Raw genomic sequence first — 25,006 nt, 5'->3', positions numbered from 1 at the left:
GGTGCCCGCCCAGCTGTCAGGCGCGAGGTGCGAGGCCCGGACTCCGGGCGGCTCGGCCCCGCCCCGCGAAGCCTCCCGGGCGCTGATTGGCCCGCCAGGCGCGGGGGCGCTGCGGAGGGGGCGTCCGCCCGCGCGCCCGCCTCGTCTCCGCGGGGGGCGCGCCCGCGGCACGCGGCCGGGCGGGGCCGGGCCTGAGTGACAGCCGCGCGGGCCAATGGGGCGATGCGCGCGCCGCCGCCGCCGCCAGCGCGGTCCCTGACGCGGGCCCGGGCGCCGCGCCGCTGCGGCTGCGGGCGGCGACGGCTGCACCATGGGCCGGCTGCTGCGGGCCGCCCGGCTGCCGCCGCTGCTGCTGCCGCCGCTGCTGCTGCTGCTGGCCGGGGGTGAGTGCGCGGCGGCCGGGGCCGGCGGGCGGGCGGCGGGCGCGCCGTGCTGGACAGCTCCCCGGGCCGCCAACAAAGGCGCGCGTGTCCCGGCCGGGCTGCCGCGCCCCGCGCCCGGGGGAGGCCGTGGGCGGCCACGGCGGGCGCCGGCCAGCGCGCCGAGCCGACCCCCGAGACGCGGCCCGGCGGGGGCGTGCGTGCGGCGCGCGGTGACACGCACGGGGCCCGGTCCCGCCCCTGCCCGGACCCTGGCAGGAGGAGCGCCCGCGGGTGGCGCGGCCGCGCGGGAATCCGGGACTCGCGCCGCAGCCCGCGCCGGCCAGGTGACAGGTGCGCGGGCTGCGGCCCCGCCGGGCGCAGGGGCGTGTGCACGCGCGTCGGGTGACAGCCGCCCGGGGTGCAGAGGCCGCCCGGAACGGTCCCCGGGGCCTCGGGCGCGGGGGCCGGGGATGCCTGGAGGTGGGAGGGAGCTGCCCACGGCTGCGCGGCCGGGGGCTGGAAGCAGCGTGCGTCGTAGTGGATGTGTGTCCCCGCTCGACCGTGCGGGGTGACTTTATTAGGATCTCCCCCCCAAAAATGGGGGTGGATACGCTCGCCGCGGGCAGGTTTCTGTGACAGTGACATCGCTGGATAGCTCCTACGCAGCTGCCACTCAAGGGATGTGTGTGAGACTCCGATGCGTGGTTCCCATTCAGCAGCTTCACAGGGGCGCAGGGATGTGTGTGTGTGGCGGGGTGCGTGACAGGGAGGCGGGAAATGGGTACGTTTGTGCCACCAGGAGGCAGACATGGGGCTGAGGGGTGTGGATGTGTGTGTAAGGGGCTGGGCAGCAGCGGCGTGACAGCTCAGGAGGCCCGCTGTCGCTACAGAGATGGGGAGAGGGAGAAGAGCGGTCTACAAAGGTGGGTCAGATAAGGACGGGGCTGAACAGCTTCTCCTTGCCTCAGCACAGGCGAGGGGGACCGCGTTCTGAGCCCACGTTAAGGTGTGAATGTTGGTGGTGCAGAGGTACTGGAATGAGTGTGTGCGTGGGGCCAGGGCTCATGCGATAGCCCTGGGTAATTTCAGGTCCAGTGGGCACATGAGAATAACACATTAGTGCCAGGCGCAGTGGCACGCCCTGTAATCCCAGTGGTTCTGGAGGCTGAGGCAGGAGGATGGTAGTGGGAGGCCAGCCTCAGCAAGTTAGCAAGGCCCTAAGCAACTTAGGGAGGCCCTGTCTCTAAATAAAATATTTAAAGAGACTGGGGATGTAGCTCAGCGTTTAAGAGCCCCTGGATTCACTCCCTAGTACCAAAAAAAAAAAAGGAAAACATTAGTATAATGTGTGCTTGGGAACCTCGCCATAGGCACAGGACACTGGCTACCAGACAGTTCGCACCCAGGGAACCCACAAAGAAACAGCACATCAGGTACAGATGTGTGTGATTGAAAGAGCTATGTGCCGCGGTGTATGCATGAGGGCAGGAACAGTCTTTGCTTGATGTGACAATGAGACAGGCCATTACCTAGGGACTCCCAATGACAGAACCCCAGCCAAGATGGCCAGGAGGACAAAGAGGCCTCTTATGCCCCTATGCGCACCCTGGGGAAGGCTCTGTTCAGTGAAGGTACCTTTTCTCCACACAGAAAATAAAATGTCCATTGCTGTCTGTGTCAGACAACCTCAAACCTCCCTTAATCCTTAAATCCTGCCCACCTTAAATCCTCTTTGGAAGAAAGTCTGCTGTTTCTTTGTGTGACAATCATACAGGGCTGGCCAACAAAGTCTGTTGGGACCTAAGCCTGGCTCTAACTGCTCCAATCCATAGCAACTAGCTGTGGATTAGTGACTAAAAGCTGCCCTTCTCTGGGCGTGGTGGCAGACACCTGTCATCCCAGCGGCTGGGGAGGCTGAGGCAGGAGGATGGCGAGTTCAAAGCCAGCCTCAGCCACTTAGCGAGACCCACAGCAACTCAGCGAGACCCTGTCTCTAAATAAAATATAAAAAAGGCTGGGGATAGGGCTCAGTGGTTAAGCGCCCCTGGGTTCAATCCCTGGGACCAAAAAATAAAAATAAAAATCTGCCTTCCTCCTCCTGTCCCGTGTGGCCTCTTCATGATGGATGGGTTTAATGGCTTTACCTCCGTGCTTGCTGGGCACGCGTGTTCTAGCCGTGAGCCTCTTTCTTGCACACCTTCGTGTGGAATCCCTCCAGGGACCCTCCAGCGTGGTTTCGGAGAGGCGCGCGCACACACAGGAGTGTAGGTGTGCGTGTGGGGCGGGCTGTAAGTGCCAGACCATCTCTGTTGTGGCTGACACTCGAGGCTGTGGGGGCCGTATGACAGATGCTGCCGGGTACCTCCCAGGCTGGCGTGTGCCAAGGATTTGGGAAATTCTGGATTTCAAAGCTGCCAATCATGGAGAGCTGGGGGTGTCGCCGACGGGTGGAAATCAGACAGGGTTTGGATCAGAAGGTGGCGGGGAGCTCATTTGGAGAAGCGAGACACAACATATTGTTTTTTCCGCCTCTAAGTTGTCAGCTTGTCTTATCGGCCTCTTTTTCTGAGTTTGGGTCAGATTTTCTTGGAGGCTAATCCTCTGTTTCTGCACAAGTGCTTTCTTCTCTCGCCCTCTCTGTTGGCAATGATGGAGTGCTATAGGTGCTAGAAGGGAAAAAACCCAGTCATGCAAAAAGTGTAATTCTGAAATTTTAAGTCAGATGGGGTTTCAATGAAGGCAGATTAATTATTATTATTATTTTGATACCAGGGACTGAACCCAGGGGCACTGAACCCCAGAGCCACATCCCAGCCCTTTTTCTATTTTATTTAGACACAGGGTCTCGCTGAGTTGCTTAGGGCCTCACTCAGTTGCTGAGGCTGGCCTCCACCTTGCGATCCTCCTGCCTCAGCCTCCCAAACTGCTGGGATCACAGGCGTGTGTCACTGTGCCGGGCAAGACAGATTAATTATTAAGCACAAAAGTAATCACAGACAGAATGGCTAGTTCTTAGTTGCTATTGTCATCTCATGGTACACAAGTTTGAAAAGAAGTATCCTCTAGTAAGCACCTAAATAATTACCCATTGTCAACGCTTTTGAAAATATCAAGGTCTATATACAGACAAAACAGTCATTGTAGGAAAAAATAACTTCAAGACAATGGAACTGTTTACTGGAGAAGGGATAAAAGACCAGGAAAATACCAGGTTCCTTTTTTTCAGCATGTTTTCAAAGTACCTTGTTAATTCCTACCACACTACCTAGATGCTGTGGTGCATGCTGGTAATTCCAGTGACTTGGGAGGCTGAGACAGGAGGATCACAAGTTTGAGGCCAGCCTCAGCAACTTAGCAAGATCCTGACCCCAAATAAAAGAGGGCTGGGGATGGAGCTCAGTGGTAGAGCATCCCTGGGTTTAACTGCCAATACTGCAAAAAAATAAATAATAATAATAATTCCTATCACAGACCATTCAGAGAGGAAGACAAAGAGAGGAAGGGAGAGATGTTACAGAGAGTCTGTGACTTGTCTGCTTGACTGGCAGAGAGAGGGTCAGAGAATGGAGGATCTCACCTGAGTCGTAGTAAACAGGGTTCCTCTGGTCACACTTACCTGGTCAGGGCAGGGCCAATTTTCGGGAGTTGCAGGTGCTTCTGGGTAGCCACACCAAAGCCTAAATGGAAGCAGCTTCTTCTCTACCATGCTTCAGTTGAGATCTGAGAGAGACAACTCGGAGATTTGAGGAGGCAACTCATGTTTGATCCTTCATTGTTTTCAATTAATTTTTTTTCCAGTGCTGGAGACTGAATTCAGGAGTACTTAACCACTGAGCCCCAATTTCTGTTTTATTTAGAGACAGGGTCTCACTGAGTTGCTTAGTGCCTCGCTAAGTTGCTGAGGCTGGCCTCCAATTTGCGATCCTCCTGCCTCAGCCTCCCGAGCTACTGGGATGACAGACATGGCCACCATGCCGGGCTGGACCTATTTCTTATTTATTTACTTAGCTCTATTGTGTGCCAGGAACTGGAATTCCAAGGTCGAAGTGCCAAGGGACAGATTGTCCACAGGCTCACCACGAACAAGGGAAGTCATCTGATGGATTGTTAGGATTTGTTGAGACAACTGTTCAGCATGCTGCGTGGAAAGGAGCGGTACCTCACCGAGAGCAGCAGCCAGAGAAGGACGCTCAGGAGCTGAGTCTGGGGGCAGGAGGAAGAAGGATGGGGGGCAGCTGAAGCTCAGGCAGGAGGAATAGCATGTACCAAGCCCCAGAGGGCACCAGAGACTGTCTGGTCCTGGAAATTGCTAGAAGCTCAGTTTGCCTGCCCCACAGAGTATGAGCAGGGAGGGGGGGGGGGACACAGCAGAGTGGAGGGAGGTACCGGGTGTCAGTCTCTGCCACTTTAAAGCATCTGGCTGCGTTGTCTTGGTGACGGGATGGTGGGGGCCTGATTTGCATTTTAGATTTCTCTGAGCTTTGTTACTCAAAGTGCGGTCTGCGGACCAGCAGCCTGGCACATGCATACGGAATCAAGAGCCGCAGGTGATTCATGCAACCGCTGCTCTGGAGGGAGGTCTGGAGGAGGCGCGAGCGCAGGGAGGAATTTTTGGGGGGTGCCGCTAAAACAACTCCTGTAACGTCCTGGAGGATTGTAATATTTCCGAAGCCGCCTCCAAGTCTGCGTGCCTCTGCTTCTGCGATCTTGACTGCTTTGCTTTTGTGGAAAATGTGGGCATGTAGGAGGCACGCCCCTTTGAGCGGAAGAAACCAGTCGATGGAGCGTTCCCTGGTTGCATTGAAACTAGGGAACATCCCCAGCATCTTTTCTTCTCTTTTTCAGTGTCCTGAGCATGTGAGTACAGTGCTGTGACTCTGTGGCTTTTAGGGCTCTGGATGGGTGGATGGGTGGATGGGTGGATGGATAGACGGCTGGATGGATGGATGAATAGGTAGATGGATGGATGGATGGATGGATGGATAGACGGATAGATGGATGGATGATGGACGAGTGGGTGGATGGATGGGTGTGTGGATGGATGGATGGATGGGTGGATGGATGGATAGGTAGATGGATGGATGGATGGATGGATGGATGGATGATGGATGGGTGGGTGGATGAATAGGTGGATGGATGGATGGATGGATGGATGGATGGGTGGATGGATAGGTAGATGGATGGATGGATGGATGGATGGATGATGGATGGGTGGGTGGATGGATAGGTGGATAGATTGATAGGTGGGTGGATGGACAGATGGATGGCTGATGGGTGAATGAGTGATTGATGGATGGATAGACACACGGATGGACGGATAGATGAATGAATGATGGATGGATGGGTGGGTGGATGGATACATGGATAGGATGGGTGGATATCTTAGGTTCTTCCAATGACGTTGAGCAAATTTGAGTGGAAGGGTCGTGGAAAGCTCTGGGCTAGAAAGAATCCGAGATCCTTAATTCATCTGTTTTACTCAGCTTTTTCATCACTGTGATCAAAAGATGTGACAAAAACAGCTTAGGAGAGGGAACGTTTTTGGGGGTCTCATGGTTTCAGAGGTTCATTCTGTAGTCAGCTGACTCCATAGTTCTGGGCCTGAGGTGAGGCTGAACGTCATGGCGGAAGGGTGTGGGGGAGGAAAGCAGCTCAGGACGCGCCACCAGGAAGCAGGGAGGACTCTCCCCAGCAGAGGCAAAATACACACCCCAAAGGCAAGTTCCTAGTGACCTACTTCCTGCCTGCCTACGGTCACCACCCAGTTAACCCGTATCAGTGGATTAACCCACTGATTCGTTTACACCTCTCAATTGAATCACTTCTCCTCTGAACATTCTCGCACTGTCTCACACATGAACTTTTGGGGGACCCCTCACATCTAAACCATCCTACCGTCCGTTCCTGGGAACAGAAGGGAACTTCAAGGAAGGTGACCCCCACATTGATCACCATAGTGTTTCGGCAGGTGCGTCGGTTATGCGGACACAGGTGGGGGCTTCAGCTTCCTGGAGCCAGGCCGCCTGCAGGCCGCGCCTTGACCTCCAGTGTGGAGTCCAGGAGAGCAGGAAGCAGAGAGCTCTCTCCTGTGGGGGTTCCTCCCAGCCAGCGGCTCCATCGAGTCCCACCTGCCCAGCCTCACCGTGGGCCCGCCCTGTAGTTATGAGTTGACCTTCTAAAGCTCAGAGTTAGGCCCATGAATTATTATTATTATTACTATTATTAATTATTATTTCAGTACTGAAAATTGAACCCAGGGGTGCTTACTCACTGAGCCACCTCCCCAGCCCTTTATATTTTTTATTTAGAGACAGGGTCTCGCTGAGTTAGTTAGGGCCTTGCTAAGTTGCTGAGGCTGGCCTCCAACTTTCGATCCTCCTGCCTCAGCCTCCCGAGTCTCTGGGAGGACAGGCGTGCGCCTGGGTGCACAGGCCCTTCCCAGGTCTCTGCTCTTTACACAGGATAATGACCCCCATGTGTAGAAGCCTCGGTGCTTCGCAGGACAGTTCTCACACCCCTCCTGGGCACCCCCTCATTCTGTGCTTCTCTCGGGGTGGGACGCAGCCCTTAGTGACAGCTGAGGCCCTGAAGCCTGGGGGCGGTGTTCCAAGGTCGCTCAGCAGAGCAGACCGCGTAGAAAGCGGCTTTCCCAGCACCAAGCTCTCTGTCCCCTGTCCCCTCCTGAATGCTCTTTCCTCCATCGGCTCCGGTCAGGCCACCTTCTTGGTGCCCTGTTATCTGACAAGCGCGCAGCCGCAGAGACCCCTGCCCGCGACACGCCTTGTTTCTGATAGAACAGTCTCAAGTGCTCTGTCTTTTGGGGCCTGTCACCGTCTTAGCTTGCAACCAGCTTAGGACCCCATGAGGCGGCTGTAGAGGTTACAATGCAGATACCATTTGCAAAGCATTTAGCACATGACCCCAATAATAGTAGATTTATTTTTTATTTTTTGTGCCAGGGATTGAACCCAAGGGAGCTTTACCACCTTTTTCTATTTTATTTAGAGACAGGGTCTCCCCGAGTTGCCTAGGTGCTTACTCAGTGACTGAGGCCGGCCTCCGACTTGTGATCCTCCTTCCTCAGCCTCCTGAACCACTGGGATGACAGGCGTGTGCCACTGCGTCTGGCTGAGATCTGATTTTTATTATGATCATCACAAAAATTTTCCATGCACTCAGTCAAGCGAGGTCACAGTGTACATCCAGGGCAGAGCAGGAGGTAGACACGCAGACTCCCTTGGCATCGCTACATATTAGTCTTGTTAAGGAATGTGGGTGGAGGTCCTTTCACCTGTCTTCCTCATCTTTCAGGTGAGGAAACTGAGACCTCACCTGAGGGTCTTAAGCAACTTTCCTGGAGACCAATAGCAAGTAATCATTAATTGACAAATAGGGATATTTTCCTTTTGGTTCCAGACATTGATCCCAGGGGTGCTCAACCCCTGAGCCCCATCCCCAGCCATTTTTATATTTTATTTAGAGACAGGATCTCGCTGAGTCGCTTAGGGCTAAGTGGTTGAGGCTGGCCTCCACCTTGCAATCCTCCTGCCTCGACCTCTGGACCTGCTGGGATGACAGGTGTGTACCACGGCACCCAGCTCAGAGACACTCTCTGAATAAGCTCATGCCCAGAGGGTGCCGAGTCTATTGAGTCCTCACTGTCCCCTAACCATCTCCCTCTATCTTCCCTTAGCCCCCGCCACATGGAGGTCTGAGCAGTTGTGACTTTTTTGAAATGAAGGTGGCCTCTTAGATTCCCCTTGCAGCCCCTGCGTGTTAAGAGGTGTCATCCAAGTCCCTGCCCTTGACTTCTTCTTTGTGGTTGGAGACAGTGTCTAATCCCAACGGCTCAGGAGGCTGGGACCGGAGGATCGCGAGTTGGAGGCCAGCCTCAGCAAAAGTGAAGGGCTAAGCAACTCAGCGAGACCCTGTCTCTAAATAAAATATAAAAACGGCTGGGATTGTGGCTCAGGGGCCGAGAGCCCAGGGCCGCCCTTGCCCTGTCCTAACGTCTGGCTTTTATGTCTGCACAGGAGTGTCCCTGGGTGCGTGTGCAGCTGGGACCGATGAGCCTGGCCCCGAGGGCCTCACCTCCACCTCCCTGCTGGACCTCCTGCTGCCCACGGGCCTGGAGCCGCTGGACGCCGAGGAGCCCAGTGAGTCCATGGGCCTGGGAGCTGGCCTGGGCGCCCCTGGCTCCGGCTTCCCCAGTGAGGAGAGCGAGGAGTCCCGGATCCTGCAGCCGCCGCAGTACTTCTGGGAGGAGGAGGCGCTCAACGACTCCAGCCTGGACCTGGGACCCGCCGCAGGTAGCGCATGCGCAGAGCGTCCCCCAGGCCGCCCCGCTGGGACCCGCCCCTGCCGGGCTCACGTCCTCCAGCCCCAGTGTTACCGCCCGCCGTCCACCTGGACTTCAAGGCCAAGACCTGCGAGCTTGTGCCTCTTTCATCCTAAGCACGTGTATTTAGTGAGGCCCTATTCTGTGCACCCCCAACCCTTTTTTTTTTGGTACAGGGATTGAACCCAGGGCTGCTTACCCACTGAGCCACCTACCCAGCCCTTTTTATATTTTATTTAGAGACAGGGTCTCGCTGAGTTGCTCAGGGCCTCGCTAAGTTGCTGAGGCTGGCCTCCAACTTGTTATCCTCCTGCCTCAGCCTCCCGAGTCTCTGGGATGACGGGCATGTGCCACTACACCTTTGCTCCCTGTCTCAAAATAAAATATAAAAGGGACTGGGGACTGAACCCTGGGTTTAATCCCCACTACCCCCACCAAAAAAGAAAAAGAGTATACAGTCTCTATGGAATATATATATTTGGAGCTTCCTATACACATCTTCCAAATATATATTCTGACTATTCTGTATGTCCGTAATAGATAATCAATATTACATATGATATATAATCTTTGTATAATGTATATATATTCTAGGTGCAGACATATGTAGATACAGGCATACAATGACCGTCTCGGGGTCTTTGATTTGAATGAAGCCTTGCGTAATTAAGAGAACAGGCTTTGGAGGCCGGCCGCTTCCCGAGTCCCAGCACTGCCACCTAGCGGCAGCATGATTTTCGGCAAGAACTGCAGCCCCAGCCTCAGCTGGGTCGTCTCTGAAATGGGTGTAAGGGCAGTCCCGACCCCAGGGTGCTGCACTCCCGTGCATGAGCGCACGGTCAGCCCTGGCACGGTGCTTGGCCTGCAGCGAGGGCTTGCTCTGTCAACGGCTGCTATTTTTACTCTTCTTTTTTTCTAAATTTTTTATTGTACACATCTTCACATAAAAAGAACGCTCACTTTTCTTTGGCATATATAGAAACCGTTTGTCAACTGCTTTCTCCTTTTTTTTTTTTTTTTTTTGACATTGAACCCAGGGGCACTTGACCACTAAGCCACATCCCCAGCCCTTTTTCTATTTTATTTAGAGACAGGGTCTCACTCAGTTGCTTAGGGCCTCACTAAGTGACCGAGGCTGGCCTCCAACTTGCAGTCCTCCTGCCTCAGCCTCCGGAGCCCCTGGGATGAGAGGCGTGTGGCAGTTGCTTCCATTTTTATTGTGGTAACATTTGACACACTTTTCTTTTAAGGTTGACACTATCTTCCTTTCAAAACATTTTAAAACATTTTTGCATGTTTTTCTTTGCTTTATGTTTAGGGAAGCCTTTCCTTCCCTGAAATATATGCTCCTTTCTCCCCCCACCTGTTCTTTTCTTTTCTCTTTTCTTCTCTTCTCTTCCTTCCCTTTCTCTTTCTTTTTCCTTCTTTCCTTATTTATTTAATCTAGCCATAATTTATTTTGACAAATGGTGTAAGATAGGATCTCATTGCATTCTCCCATTTAGGTGACTTATTGCCACATGGAATTCATTCATTCCTATACCTTTCCTCCCACCATTTAAAAGGGAATGGCTCTTTTTCCTTGTATTAAGCAATTCTCTCTTGGGTCTGAATGTCTAGCCTAAGACAGGCAGTTGTGCCTTGGACTTCCTGCTGAGGCCACAGGGGGGCGCTCTGAAGCCTTCCCTCGCTTTGCACCTGTGGGTCTCCCATGGGCTTATCCAGGTCCCTTTTTTTTTTCTTGCAGGTGGTGGGGATACTGGGGCTTGAACCCAGGGCCCCTGAGCCCCACCCCCAGCCTGATTTTGTGTTTTATTTGGAGACAGGATCTCACTGAGTGGCTTAGGGCCTCGCCATTGCTGAGGCTGGCTTTGAACTCCCAATCCTCCCGCCTCAGCCTCCCGAGCTGCTGGGAGGACAGGTGTACGCCACCTCGCCTGGCCAGCTCCCACTTTTTATACCAACACACACCTGGCTGAACCCCAGCCCCCACAGAATGAAGGCGAAGGTTCCACACAGCAGAAGGTCCTCAAGACAGTCTGCCTCCTGGCCTTCCTCCCTGGCCTTCTCCTTTCCCTCCCCAGCACGGGTCTGACTCGTTCATCCGATCAGCCTGTTATCCTTCCGGCTTAGCAGAGATGAGCTGATCAGTCAAGAGCTGACTTTAGGACAGCAGCATCTAGCGGCGGCTCAGGCCTCTTCCTGTCATCCCTTCTGCCTGGAAGCTCTTCTCCATTCCCTGCTGCTCAGTGGCTGCAGGTGTACCCAAGGCCTAGCTCAAGGGGTGTGGCCTTCAGCCCCACCAGACGAGCGCACCACTGGAGCGGGTTCTGTTGGGCAGGTGAGCTGGGGAGTCCAGGCAGCGAGCAGAGTGAGTTTGTCAAAGTACCATCCTGACACAGAGTGACGTCCAAACATCAAAATCAACTTTCAGCAAGAACAGTAACTACTGGAAACCATGCGACAGATGGATCCATCTCAGATCCACTCCCTGTCACTAAGTATGACATCTACCGTGAGCTAACACGTGCCAGGCACTATGTTAGGAGGTATAAGTTCTTATTGAATCTTCACTGGAAAAAAATGTATTCATCAGCTTTCCTTTACTATAACAAAATACCTGAGGCAGTTGCTTATAAAGAGAAAAGGTTTAGTTACCTCACAATTCTGGAGCTTCCAGTCCAAGATCAGGAGGCCCCTTTTGTTTGGGCCTGACCCTAATGACCTAGGAACTGCCTACAAGGCCCCCCGCCCCAAAGTTCCTGTTCCCGGCTCATTGCTGTGCTATCATAGAACTTTCTCTTCGCTGAGCTCATTTTGTTCTGACGACCTCCCTGGGAGATCAACAAGGCAGCACTTTTTATCTTTGCTTGACAAACTGAGATGGAGGCCAGGGGAGGGTAAGGCCTTTGCCAGGCTCACACAGCTTAGGGGTCAGCATCTCCTGGGCAGTCATACCTCGGTGGCTTCCTGCCAAGGGAATGGTACGTGCAAGAGGCAGCCCGGTCTATCTGACTGTCACGAGGCCCTTGTGACACTGCTCACTTCTAATTTGTTGTTGGTAAATGAACAGCTCATGACATTCTTCCGCTCCACAGCGATGATCCCTGGGGTCCATGGGAAGAGCTGGTGGAGTTTCTGCTTGGTCAACAGTGACAGCTGCTTTTTCTTTCTTGTTCTTCTTCCTCCCCTTCTCCTCCTCCTCCTCCGCATATTTATTCAATTCAGGGCTGCTTAACCCCTGAGCCACGTCCCCAACCCTTTTTATATTATATTTAGAGACAGGGTCTCACTGAGTTGCTTAGGGCCTCACTAAGTGGCTGAGGCTGGCCTCCAACTTGCGATCCTCCTGCCTCAGCCTCCTGAGCCACTGGGATGACAGGCGTGTGCTACTGTAACCGGCTTGCACATCATTTTGATGTAGTTTCTTTATTTTAAGTTCATGGCAGCCCAATGAATTAAATCCTGGAAACTGGGTTAGAGAGATTTTTAAGGTGGCACTAAATCACACAGTTAATAAGAGCCAGAGCTAAGTCCCAAATCTGAGATTTCTATTTCACGATCAGCTACCCCTTCCTCTATATGAAATGGTTCGTGCTAGACTATTTAATTATCATGCTCTGTAATGAAGTTTCGAGAAACCAGATCATCAAGACAGCTGTCTGCTGGGACCTGAAGTGGATTCTGCACAGCAGACCCTTGTCGATTGTATCTGCTGAGGAATGATTTGCAGCTATATGGGTCGTTGTACACTTACTGGGGACAGTCACTGAGAGGGGTGGGCTGATACCTGCAGAACCAGGTGACAGGAGCATAAAAGGAAGCACTTCCACCTAGACACTGGGGAAAAAGAAAGGCCTGCAGTTTTTGTTTTATGCTAGTAACACACAGCAGCTGATAAAAAAATTGCAAATGCAACCAGGCATGGTAGTGCATCCCAGCAGAATGGGAGGCTGAGGCAGGAGGATGGCAAGGTGGAGGCCAGCCTCAGCACTTAGCAAGGCCCTAAGCAACTCAGCGAGACCCTGTCTCTAAATAAAATAGAAAAAGGGCTGGGGATGTGGCTCAGGGGTTAAGCACCCCTGGGTTCAGTTCTCAGTACCAAATTTTTTTTTATGCAAATAAGAGAAGAAAATAAAAATCACCCATAATCCCATCGCCCAGAGTCAGCGAATGTTAACGTTATTGGGGGATGTGCGTGTGTGTATCTTTGTGGGTTTCTTTTCCCTTATGGGAAATACCTATAAAACAGACTTTTACCAAAAACGATGACGGCAGTATACACATCTCACCGGTTCACTTAACAGCGTCGTCCCAAGCCCACAAACGCATGTCTGCAACCTCAGAGTTAGGGAGGACATATCCAGGGCTAGAGGGACTTGCCATTTTGTCATTTCTTGGAGTGTGGAGGCTGGATTGATTCAGGCTTCCATTATGTGATCTGTGCTCTGATAGGAATCCTTAAAAACCACACCATCCTGAGCCCTTTTAAATTGCTGCCTTGGGGCAGAGGTGAAATTCTATTTTCTGAATGCTTGACATTTTTTTTTTTTTTTTTCCTGGTCCCAGGGATTGAACCCAGGGCTGCTCAACCCCTGAGCCACCTCCCCAGCCCTTTTCTATTTTATTTAGAGACAGGGTCTCGCTGAGTTGCTGAGGGACTCGCTAAGTTGCAGAGGCTGGCCTCCAACTCCTGATCCTCCTGCCTCAGCCTCCCAAGCTGCTGGGATTACAGGTGTGCACCACGGCACCTGGCTGAGCATATATTTTTAAATTTTTACTTCTTTTTTTTTGTTCTTTTTCAGTGCTGGGAATGGAACCCAGGGCCTCACACATGCCAGGCAAGCGCTGCACCACTGAGCTGCATCCCTTAATTTGTATCTCTTTGATGACAACTGAGTTTGGCCATTAAGAAGTAGTTTTAAATATACTGCAGAGGTCTTCCCGTGCTCCTCTGCTTCCTACAAATCTATTCTGACTTTCAAGTGTTTTTGCATTAACGCTTGGTTGAATAACTGGCCCCGGAGTTGCACTCAGGGGACAATTTTGAGCAATTTGACATTAACCTAAAAGGACGTTTAAAGTGACCATTCAAGGTCTCTGGCCCCACGGTGCCTCTTCCAATTCCCCGTCTTGACCAGACGAGTCAGGTCATTAATATTTCAACTGATGCCAAAGGTCATCTCTGAGTTGATGGCTACCCTGGAAGACAGGAAGGAAGGCCGTTACGCCCTTGATAACTTGGGCAAGGAGACCCTGTACACAACCAGAATGAGGGGAAAAAATGGAACATGATATAATTAGGGAACAAAAGCCAGCATTGCTGGGCACAGTTGCATACGCCTGTCATCCCAGCAGCTTGGGAGGCTGAGTCAGGAGGATCGCAAGGTGGAGGCCAGCCTCAGCCACTTAGCAAGGCCTAAGCAACTCAGTGAGACCCTGTCTCTAAATAAAATGTAAAAAGGGCTGGGGATGGGGCTCAGGGGTTAAGAGCCCCTGGGTTCAACCCTTGGCACCAGAAAAGAAAATTTTTTAAAAAGTACCATAGTGAGATGAAAAGAAAGAAAGAAAAAAGCCTAGAGGAGCAAGCCGTCTGGCGAGATCTGAAGCTCCACAGAGCCGTGCTGGGTCTGTCTGAGCCATTGATATCTGCCACACTGGACTAAAATAAGCCACCTGTACCAAGAAAACCCGCTCTGCTTTCTGCATCCGTTACCTTCAAGTTAGCAAATATTGTTCAGTCTTCATTGATGCATTCAGCAAACATTGGTTGTGTACTTACTCTCTTGTAGCCACTCTCAAAACCGTGAAGGATTGCTGGGTACAGTGACACACACCTGTCATCCCAGCAACCTGGGAGGCTGAGGAAGGAGGATCGCAAGGTGGAGGCCAGCCTCAGCACCTTTCGAGGCCCTCAGCAACTCAGTGAGACCCTGTCTCTAAAAAACATATAAAAAGGGCTGGGGAGGTGGCTCAGTGGTTGAGTAACCCCCAGGCTCAATTCCCAGTACCAACAAAACAAAACCATAGAAAATCCCAAGTTTTCACAGAGGGTGAGCAGAGCTCTCTCTGCTTCCTGGTGCCACATCCTGAGCAGCTTCCCTCCACCAGCCCTTCCACCATGATGTTCTGCCTCATCTCAGGCCCAGAACTGTGGAGTCGGCAACCATGGACTGCACCTCGGAAGCTGAGAGCCAGAATAAACTGCCTCCTCTAATTGTTCTCGTTAGGTCTTTTTTTGTCACAGTGACAAAGGAAAAAGGTGATAAAATCAGCTCGATTAGAGGCTCCTAAGGGAATATGTAGATTTTTTTTTTCTCCTTTAGAGGAATGCTTAGCAGGCGGTCCTTTCTTACTAGATCAAAGAAATAGGCTTACATTGTAAACCATCACAGTTAGGTTTAAGAAAATAGGGAGGAATAAGAAAAAAAGCTCACAACACAGACATGCCTCTCTAAAGAGGCCAAGACAAATCCTTTAAAAATTTTTTTTATTGGTGCAAGATAATAGTGAGATTTTTGTTATTGATCTGGAACAATTCTTGCCTTTTTTTTTTTTTTTTTTTTTTTTTTTTTTCGGTACTGTGACTTGAACCCTGGGGCACTTTACCGTTGAGCTATGTCCTCAGCTCTCTTTATTTAGTATTTTGAGACACAGTCTGCTAAGTTGTTGAGGCTGGCCTCCAACTTGCGATCCTCCTGCCTTAGCCTCCCGAGCCCCTGGAATTTCAGGCGTGCGCCCGCCATGCCCAGCACTAGGTGGCCTTCATAACAGCCATCACACCGTCGAGGGCTGGGTACACACCCTCTGTGCACGGAGGCCAGGCCCTTTCCTGAGGTGAGGGGACCCAGATTTCCAACGGCTGCCAATAGAAGTCTGAAGCAACCACTCTGCGACTCAGGCCCAGCCTCAGCCATCTTGGCGGTGGCCACAGAGATGCAGATGGAGCAGGAAAAGATGGTGCTAGTGCTTCTCCCTGGCAGTCCCAAGCCAAGGGGCAGTGTTGGACTAAATGACCAGGATGTGACTCTGACCCTAAGTCAAAGCCATAGCAGTAAGACTGAGAGCCAGCATGCTCCCCTTTCTGAGCCCCCTTAGTTAAAAAGGGGGCGAGGGTCTCCGATCACATGACCCCACGTAACCAGTAAAGTCCCAGCCTCTGGGGGTTTGAAGGTCAGAACGGTGGGGAAGGGAGCGTTTCCAGTCTCAGCCGCCAGGGGGCGCGGTAACCGCACCGTGCGGTTCCCAGACGCTGAGCCCCGGGACCAGGGCGGCCGCCTGCAATCGGGGTGGCCCGGGGCTTCGTGGGTTCACCCACTGCCCGGGCATCCCTTGCCCTTCCACGCCGAGCCCAACCGGAGCCTCTGCCTGGAGGGGCGCTGTCTCTGCAGCCCCTCGGCTAAGTGGCTGAGTCTGGCCTCGAACTGGCTTTAGCCGTCCCTGGGCGTCTGCGCAGCATGCTTGTCCAGCTTGGGGCTGCAGGTGTGCCTCGGTCACGGGCAGGCGCTGGGGGTTTGGCCACACATCCCAGGAGCTGCTCTGGTGTCCACGTCCCCTGCCTGCAGCCTCTGGAACCTACTCGGGAATCTTAAAGAGCTGGGTGGACCTGGCGTGTCCCCTGTCTTCCTTCTCCCTCTGGATCTCGCCCTCTCTCAGGCTCCGCGTCTCCACCTCTCTCCTCTGTTTCTCTTCTCCCGGTGCCAATTTCCTCCTCCTTCATCTCCAACTTGCCTGCTAAGGGTTCCTTTTCCCTCTTACGCTTTGGGGGTGGGTACTGCTACTGGGGCCGTTACCCCTGAGTTACATCCCCATCCTTTTTTTTTTTTTTTATTTATTTTAAGACAGGTTTATGACAGCTTCCCTAAGTTGCTGAGGCTGGCCTCGAACTTTCCATCCTCCTGCCTCAGCCTCACAAGTTGTTGGGCTTATAGGTGTATGCCTCCTCTCTCTCTCTCTCTCTCTCTCTCTCTCTCTCTCTGTACCTGGGATTGAGCCCAGGGGTGCTTCATCACTGAGCCACCTCCCCAGCCCTTTTTATATTTTACTTAGAGATGGGGTCTTGCTAAGTGGCTGAGGCTGGCCTCCAACTTGTGATCCTCCTGCCTCAGCCTCCCGAGCCACTGGGATGACAGGTATGCATCACCATGCCTGGAGGGACCTGGCTCTTCATGGTTTCCTTTAGGATAATAAAAATAATACACATCTGTACCCCAAATTTAATGAACACAGGAATACATATGGTGAAAGGTTGGAGTGTTGTATACGGCACATTTCAATGATAGCCATTAATGGTTTGATGTACATTTTCTTCGTTATTTTTATGACACGTGTTTTCTTCACCTGGGGATTCCAACAAGACACTCACAGTGACCTGCCAGGAGAGGTTCTCTGACGTCCTTGCCACTGAGCTGCTCTGGGATCTTCTTGGTGGATCCCCAGCGAGGTGTGAGGACCTGAGACACGCGGATCATGGCCTTTGTACTTAAACGCTTCTCTCTTCCTGTCATGTAGAAAAGATGTGAGGAGGACCAGAGAGGCCAGGGACTGAGGCCAGAGGCTTCTACAGCTCTCTAGGTCCTCCAGTCACTGTTGGTGGGAGAAGGGATTTTGGGTGCCCTGCTATTTCTAGGAATCGGATTTTGAAGCAGAGCAGTCAGGACACCTTCTAGAGATCAGGCTACCTGGCTTTGCAATGAACCCCAGGCCTCTTCAGGATAACCACCAATGAAAATCAGAATCAGCCGGGTGCGGTGGCGCACACCTGTCATCCCAGCGGGCTGGGAGGCTGAGGCAGGAGGATCGCAAGGTGGAGGCCAGCCTTGGCTACTCAGCGGGGCCCTGTCTCTAAATAAAAAATAAAAGGGCTGAGGATGCGGCTCAGTGGTGAAGCGCCCCTGGGTTCAATCCCAGGTACCAAATCCCGAGTTCCTCTACAGGCTGACCCGCCTCCTCCCTGACCTCATTTCCTACTCTCCCCCACGTGGCCAAGAGTCCGATGCCTCCCTGTCCCGTCAGTGGATTGTAGTCCTTGCCACCACTAAGTGCGGCCCAGTCAGCAGCTGAACAAGCGCGCGAACCTTTCCTTCTGTCTTTAGACTACGTCTTCCCAGACTTGAGCGAGAAGTCGGGTCCCCTGGAAGACGCCGAGCAGGCTCAGGAGCTCCCAAACCTCCCCTCGCCCTTGCCTAAAATGAATCTGGTGGAGCCTCCCTGGCACGTGCCCCTGGAGGAGGAGGAGGAAGAGGAGGAGGAGGAGGAGGAGCAGGAGGAGGAGGAGCAGGAGGAGCGGGAGAAGGAGGAGGTGGAGAAGGAGGAGGAGGAGGAGGAGGAGCTGCCTGTGAGCGGCTCCCAGGAAGAGGCCACCACGCAGGCTGGCGACTTTCCTCCCAGCAGCAGCAGCCAGAGTCCAGGGCCCAGCAGACACAGGCCCGAGGACTCTGGGGACCAGGCGTCTTCAGGCGTGGAGGCCGAGAGCAGTGCCGAGCCCAGCCCGTCCCCGCCGTCTGTCACCCCCAGCACCGTGACCCTGGGGGATCGGGACTTGCCCAGCCAGGAGGCGGGGGCCACCATGCTACCAGCTGCCGGACTCGGGGTGGAGTTTGAGGTCCCTCCAGAACCCAGCCAAGAGGCCACTGTAGGAGCCCCCGGGCTGGCGACCAGGCCAGGGGACCTGCCATCCCTGGCTGCATCCCCTCCCACCGGAGCCCCAGGCGGGGGGCGCCTTGACCCCAGGACCTCAGCCTCGTTCCCACCCGCCTCCCAAGACGCGGAGCCAACCTCTCCCTCTGCCACCCTGGGGCACGACGTTCCCAGCCAGCAGCCGCAGGAGGGCCCGGTGGCCGCCGCTCCCTCCAGGACCCCCTGGGATTCCACACAGGTGAGGGGGGCACCCTCGTCCAGGCCTCCCCAGGGCGGGGCGGGACGGGGCGGGACGGGGACATCACAAGGAGCCCCAAGAAAGTGGTCAGAAGGTCGCGCACCTCACGGCCCAGCCGCACTTGAGCGCAAAGACCTCTGGAGAAGCTCAGTGGCCCCTCCTGGTTTGCATCAGTTCAGGGGCCACCGCTGCCACCCCAGCCTTCTCTATTGCTGGGACGAGAAGCTCAGCAGGTGATTGACACGCCTTTCCAACAGCCAAACGCGCATGCGCACACACACCGTGCTCATGCCCGCAGACCCCAAGGGAAGGAAAGGGGTCTGTCTTAGCTTTGTCGCCGCTCTGACTAAAGGACCCACCAGCACAGCTGTAGAGGAGGAGGAGTGGATTTGGGGCTCACGGTGGCAGAGGGCTCAGTCCACAGACGGCCGGCTCCGTTCCTCGGGCCTGAGGGGAGGCTGAACATCATGGAGGAAGAGTGTGGTGCAGGGAAGCAGCTCCCCTGGGGACCAGGAGGCAGAGAGAGACTCCACTCCCAGAGGCACACGTGTCCCCAGAGCCAGGCCCCAGTGCCACCTCCTCACCACACCACCTGCCTCCAGGTGCCCCCAGCGGATCCCCCAGGGAGCCAGGCACTGACCGGGTTGAGGCTCTCAGGACCCGATCGTGTCTCCTCTGAACCTTCCTGCACTGTCTCCACGGGGGCTTCTGGGGACACCCACACCCCAACAGGATGTGCCCGTGACCCCCAGAACAGGACAAAGCAGCCTGCCCGAGAGTCCCTGACAGGTTGCTCACAGCCTGGCCCCCTGGACAGTTCCCCGCTCTGGGTGTCCTGCCTGGCCTTCTCTCTGCTTGGTCCCTGAAGACACCGGGTCTGTGGTCTTGGCAGGACCCTCAGCATGTCACCTTGTTGAGGTCATCCGTCCCACCTGGCTCCCCAGACCCGCAGCAGCCGCATCTTCCAGCTTCCCGGAAGGCGCAGAGACCTTGGCTCAGTCCCCACCGCCTCCCTTATCCGGCCACCCTTGTCGTTTCCCGCTGCAGGTCATCTGCAAGGACTGGAGCAACCTGGCCGGGAAGAACTACATCATTCTGAACATGACCGAGAACATAGACTGTGTGAGTGCGGAGCGCGGCTGGGCCTGCCGGGAGGACCGGAGGGAGGACCCGGGCAGAGGGGCAGGGAAGGCTGGCCAGCCCGACCCAAGGATGACCCAGCACCCTCAACCCGAAACAAAACAGCAACCCAACACCAGACTGGGGACAGGAGGGAGGGAAGGAGAGAGGAGAGGGGGAAAGGAAACGAGATTGCATTTTAAACTTTCTAAGGGGTCTAACCCCTGAGCCACCTCCCCAGCCCTTTTTATATTTTATTTAGAGACAGGGTCTCACTGAGTTGCTTAGGGCCTTGCTAAGTGGCTGAGGCTGGCCTCCAACTTGCGATCCTCCTGCCTCAGCCTCCCAAGCCACTGGGATGACAGCAACTGCACCTGAGGGCTTTCTTAGTCCTGGGGAGCTGGCTCTGGGTCCCCATGTTTAGAACTGAGTTGTTGCCTGTGAGGTCACTGAGTTGGCCAACGTTGAGATCCAGCACTTTCGTCACCTTCAGTGACCTTAAGGTTGGAAGGACAAGCAGGGAACAGCTTGGGCTATAGCAGGAAAGAGACCAGGAGTGGCAGGGCCACTTCAGGGTGGCCAAGTGCCTGGCTCTTGCCTCCCCGTGGTCCTGGCTGTGTGCTCTGTAGCACGGCACCCAAGGGAGGGCCAAGCGGCCGGAGGGAGGCGTCTTCTCCAGAGGCTGGGAACAGTGGAGGCTGGGAACAGGGGATCTAGCAGCTTTGCCCGACCAGGAAGGGGAGGGCTGCTGGAGGGGAGTTTGGGGAGTCCTGGGCCCTAGGACCAAAGCAAGGTCTCTTCCCAGCTGTGACTTGGTGGCTGTGCTCCGGGGGGCAGGCTCTGGGCCCCTCCACTGCGTGCCTGTCTAGGACCGGACTCTTGTTTCCATTTGGAAAGACGTCATGATGCAGATATGTGGTCAGGAGCATCTGAACAGGACCGGAAGGAGTCCGAAGGTCCAGCACATTCCATCCTGGCCCAGTTCCTGGGGCCTGCTGGACACCACCATAATAAGAGCACGCACATGGCTTTTGTCATTGGCCACAGTAGGGCCAGATCTCTGCAGTGACAGAGGGGATTTTGGGTGGCTGTTGGGCGAACTTCTGCACTGGCGGCCAGACGAGACTGAGTCCCCCTCTTCCAGGGGCTGTGTCGTGGCCTGGTCACATCCCCTGCCCTGCTCTGTACCCTCCCCAACCCCAGACTTCCACACAGGCACCAGGCGCAGCTTCCCATGCTCCTTTGTGCTCTAGGAACCCAGGCTGCGGACCGTCACCTGTCCGCCCAGCTCCCCTGGGAGTCCAGAGGCGCCCGTGCCTTCTTCACCTACAGAGACCAGAGTGGCGGGAGCCCCATCCCACCGGGCAGCCAGGCTGACTCACAGCCGGTCCCCAGAGCTGATCAGAGGAGCCCGAGGGGCCTTCTCAGCCTGAGGCCGCTGAGCAAAGGGTGGGGTGGGGGCCGGCCCTGGCGCGGAGGCTCCGCCGTCCGCTGAGCACCGGGCGCTCTGACCCCGTAGGAGGTGTTCCGGCGGCACCGAGGGCTCCAGCTCCTGGCCCTGGTGGAGGAGGTGCTACCCCGCCACCGCAGCGGCCGCCACGGGGACTGGCACATCTCCCTGAGCAAGCCCAGCGAGAAGGAGCAGCACCTTCTGATGGCGCTGGTGGGCGAGCAGGGTGAGCGAGGGCGGCCGGGCGGGGGCCTGCGCCGAGCTTCGCAGACCTCGCCAGGGGGCGCGCAGACCGGGCCTTGGAACTGGATCTCCGCGACTGCAGGGCTTCCTGGCTGAGGCCCCAGGTGCCTGACGGGCTTGGGCTCTGGGGCAAAGGCGGAGGAAGGACCAGGAGCAGGGCGCAGGGAACCAGGTGTGGTTCCAGCACAGGTGGGGACTTAGCGGTGCGTGGGAAAGAGGGGCGTGGAGGAGCTGCAGAGGTGGCCATCCCGTGCCACACCTGGTACCTGGTCATCCACTAAGGCAATATGATGGAAGGCGCGCATAGGAGAGCTGTACGCATGTGTGCGGTGTGCGCGTTCCTGCGCTTCTGGTGCGTGTGTGCACATATGGCACGCGCATGCGCCCTGGGGATCTGGGTACAACTACAGCCAGGAAGTTGGGTTGAAGTGGCTCGGGCCTTGTCCCAAGACGGGCTCTAGGTCTAGGGATCCATGCAGAGGCCACAGGGGTAATGGCCGTGCTGATGACAGTGATTCTCCTCCCAGGGGTGGTGCCCACTCAAGATGTCCTTTCCATGCTGGGTGACATCCGCAGGAGTCTGGAGGAGGTAAGGGTACAAGGACTTGGATTCACAAACTGCTCCTGATCCTCAAGCACTGGGGACACGCGGGCTTCCCTGAGGACAGGGGGTCACTACATCACATGGTTCAGAGAAGCACAATACAGATTCACGCTTCTGCGAGTGGGTTTGAGGCCTTGGGTGGGAAGACTGAGCATGTGGTCCTTCACCAACCAGGCAGGGACAGGAAGGGGCATGGGGTCGTGGTAAGAGGGCGGGAGTCGGAAAGGGCTTGGAGAAGAGGGGGGCTCTGGGGGGTGTTTAGTTGGAAAACAGCAGAAACACCCCATAGCACCTGGAAGGAGGGGTGCGGCAGGTTCTAGAAACCGCGAGAACGTTCCACAGGAGCTACTGACCAAGTACTTCCAGATGGCCGTCAGCCATTGCTCCTCCAGCTGGGGACCTGGGGTGCAGGGCAGGGACTGGGAACCAGCCCTGCCGTCTTGGGAGGCACCCTTGGCCCTCCCAGGCTGCTGAGTCCCGGGCCCATCTGGGGAGACGCAGCTGAAGGGACAGACGGCAGCCTCTCCAGAGCAGCTGGGGGAAGGAGGGGTCCCAGATGATTCTCCCAGTCTCCTCAGCAGCCTCCCGTTCCTCGCCCTCTTCCTGTGGAAGCCAGTGGCCTGTTGTCAGTCGTCCTCATTCTTGAGGGTGCCGCAGTGTGTGACACTAGATAGGAACGTGTGACCCTGGGCTGCGTCCTTATCTGTCCCATGCAAGGGAAGCCGTTTCCGAGCTGGTGTTTTACTTTGGTAAACACGTTCAGTGCTCACGAGGACCAGCCCACATCGAGTCCCCTCAGTCCTCCTTGCCACCAGTGGGGTCGTAACGATTAACAGGCCCCTTGGGGTCCTGTCGTATCACCACTTAAGGTGAGAGCTGCAGCCCAGAGAAGTGAGGTCACTAGCCTATCGTGGCACAGCTAGTAGGGATCACGCCTGTGTGACTCAAGAACCTGAGCCTTTCACTAAGCTGCCACCCAGGTCTTTCCCAGTTCTGGGATCCTGGGCTCATGGACACGGAGGGTGGCGGGGGTGACGGAGACCTGGGCTGACCCTGACCTTTTATACAGGCGTGCCTACCTTTTCTCCTGCCCCTGGGTATTCCGCCCCTGAGTCAGACTGACTTGGCCCCAAGGCATGCTGGGATGAATTTAGCAAGGACTCTGGCAGGTGACTCCAGCAAGAAAAACCGACCCTTGTTAACTGAAATAACAAAAGTCCCCAAAATATGCAGATGGTTCACAGAAACCGTGGAAGAACTGAGCCGCTGTGGCTTGGCCTCTGACTCACAGCCACCTGGCTCCCCTCTGGCCACGAGGCTCAGCTGTGAAGACAGCTCTGCCCAGCCCTGGCGGGCACAGCAGCCTCTTGGCAGAGAGCGCAGGCCCATCCAGACACCCAGCTGCGCGAGCTTGTCACCATGTGATCAGTGACACTCCAGGAGGATCAGGAGGCCAGGGCTGCCCAGAGCATCCCAGCACTGTCCCAGGGCCCACGATGGCCAGTGATGCCCGGATCCCCGCCCCACCTACACGAGCCCCTGCCGAGCACAGGTGCAGACCCCGGGGCGTCAGGAGCCTGTCCCCCACCCCAGGCCCTCAGCCAACGAACCCGGCCCCTCCCGCCCCTAGATCGGCATTCAGAACTACTCCACCACGAGCAGCTGCCAGGCGCGGGCCACCCAGGTGCGCAGTGACTACGGGACGCTCTTTGTGGTGCTGGTGATCATCGGCGTCATCTGCTTCATCATCATCGTGCTTGGCCTGCTCTACAACTGCTGGCAGCGCCGGCTGCCCAAGCTCAAGCACGTGGTGAGCTGGGGCGGGGCGGGGCCCCGGAGGCGGGCGACGCCGGTTACCCGGACTCGGTGCCCTTGCCTGCAGGCGGAGTGGCCAAGTGTCCTGGCTGCATAGGGCTGTGCGGAGGACCAGATGGCCACTCGTCAGAGCCTGGCACCGCAGGGAGGTGGCACTGGCCCTGGGCCAGGTGGTGCGCAGGCGCCTAGAAGAGGCTCCTGCAGCGTGGAGGTTTCCCAAGAGGAAGGGGACAGGACCCTGTCAAAATCCCTCCACGCGTTTTGACTTTGACTTGTGCGTTGGAAGGGATCATACGTTTCCAGGGAGGCGACAGGGTTTTTTAGTGCAAAGGATTAAGGAGTGCGGTGTGACACCAGAAAAGCGGGAGCTTGCAATCTTCAGGGGGTCCCCTGGGAGGGCCCTGGGTAGGGTTTTGCTCAGCACCGGCCCGGGCTGTTCCGGGCGGGTCTTGCGCGGGCCGGGAAGGCGGAGCCCTCGGCCATCGCCCTTTCCCACCGCTGCAGTCGCATGGCGAGGAGCTGCGCTTCGTCGAGAACGGCTGCCACGACAACCCCACGCTGGACGTGGCCAGCGACAGCCAGTCGGAGATGCAGGAGAAGCAGCCGAGCCTGAACGGCGGCGGGGCCATCAACGGCCCGGGGAGCTGGAGCGCGCTCATGGGGGGCAAGCGGGACCCGGAGGACTCGGACGTGTTCGAGGAGGACACGCACCTGTGAGCGCGGGCCAGGCTCAGGCCGAGCGGGCCTGCGATCCGGGTCGGGGCCTCGCGCCCGCCGGGGCCGCGCGGGGATCGAGCAGCGCGGCCCCGAAGCAGACAGCCGCGGAGCCCGCACGCGCCCGCGCCCCCTACCCCGGCGCGATCCCGCGGCCAGGCCCTCGGCGCGCGGCACCCCCCGCTTCCCCCGACTTCACACAGCGACCTCGGCACAGCTCCCCCACTCCCGGCCCCGCGAACCCCGGGCCCGCGGGCGGCGGGCGGCGCTCTGTGCGCTCCGCCAGGGACTTCATTAAACCCGCCCGGAGACGGCCGGGCCGCCAGTCCGCCTGCTCGCCTGGTTCTTACTTCCGGGAGGCGGGGCGGGGCGGGGCGTGTTTACGGCCGGGGCGGGGCCAGGCGCCGCTGCGGAGCCGGGCGGGGCGGGGGGCGTGTTTACGACCGGGGCGGGGCCAGGGCCCGCTGCGGAGCCCGGCGGGGCG

The 25,006-nt window shown here is 56.1% G+C and overlaps 1 protein-coding gene across 1 annotated transcript; it reads left to right on the top strand.

Annotated features, from left to right (window-relative positions):
- The first annotated feature begins 259 nt into the window (after nt 1–259).
- Nucleotides 260–24,877, top strand: Podxl2 (podocalyxin like 2). The gene is made up of 8 exons (XM_047534497.1): nt 260–383; nt 8,396–8,671; nt 17,796–18,577; nt 19,625–19,699; nt 21,216–21,372; nt 21,917–21,978; nt 23,624–23,803; nt 24,313–24,877. The coding sequence occupies exons 1-8, from the start codon at nt 311–313 to the stop codon at nt 24,523–24,525; spliced, it is 1,818 nt and encodes a 605-aa protein (XP_047390453.1). The 5' UTR covers nt 260–310; the 3' UTR covers nt 24,526–24,877.
- The last annotated feature ends 129 nt before the right edge of the window (nt 24,878–25,006 follow it).

This window comes from Sciurus carolinensis, chromosome 19 (assembly GCF_902686445.1).
Source record: "Sciurus carolinensis chromosome 19, mSciCar1.2, whole genome shotgun sequence".
Taxonomy (NCBI): Eukaryota; Metazoa; Chordata; class Mammalia; order Rodentia; family Sciuridae; genus Sciurus; species Sciurus carolinensis.
The sequence above is the reverse complement of the archived record's forward strand: the minus strand, read 5'-3'. Positions and strand labels throughout refer to the sequence as shown.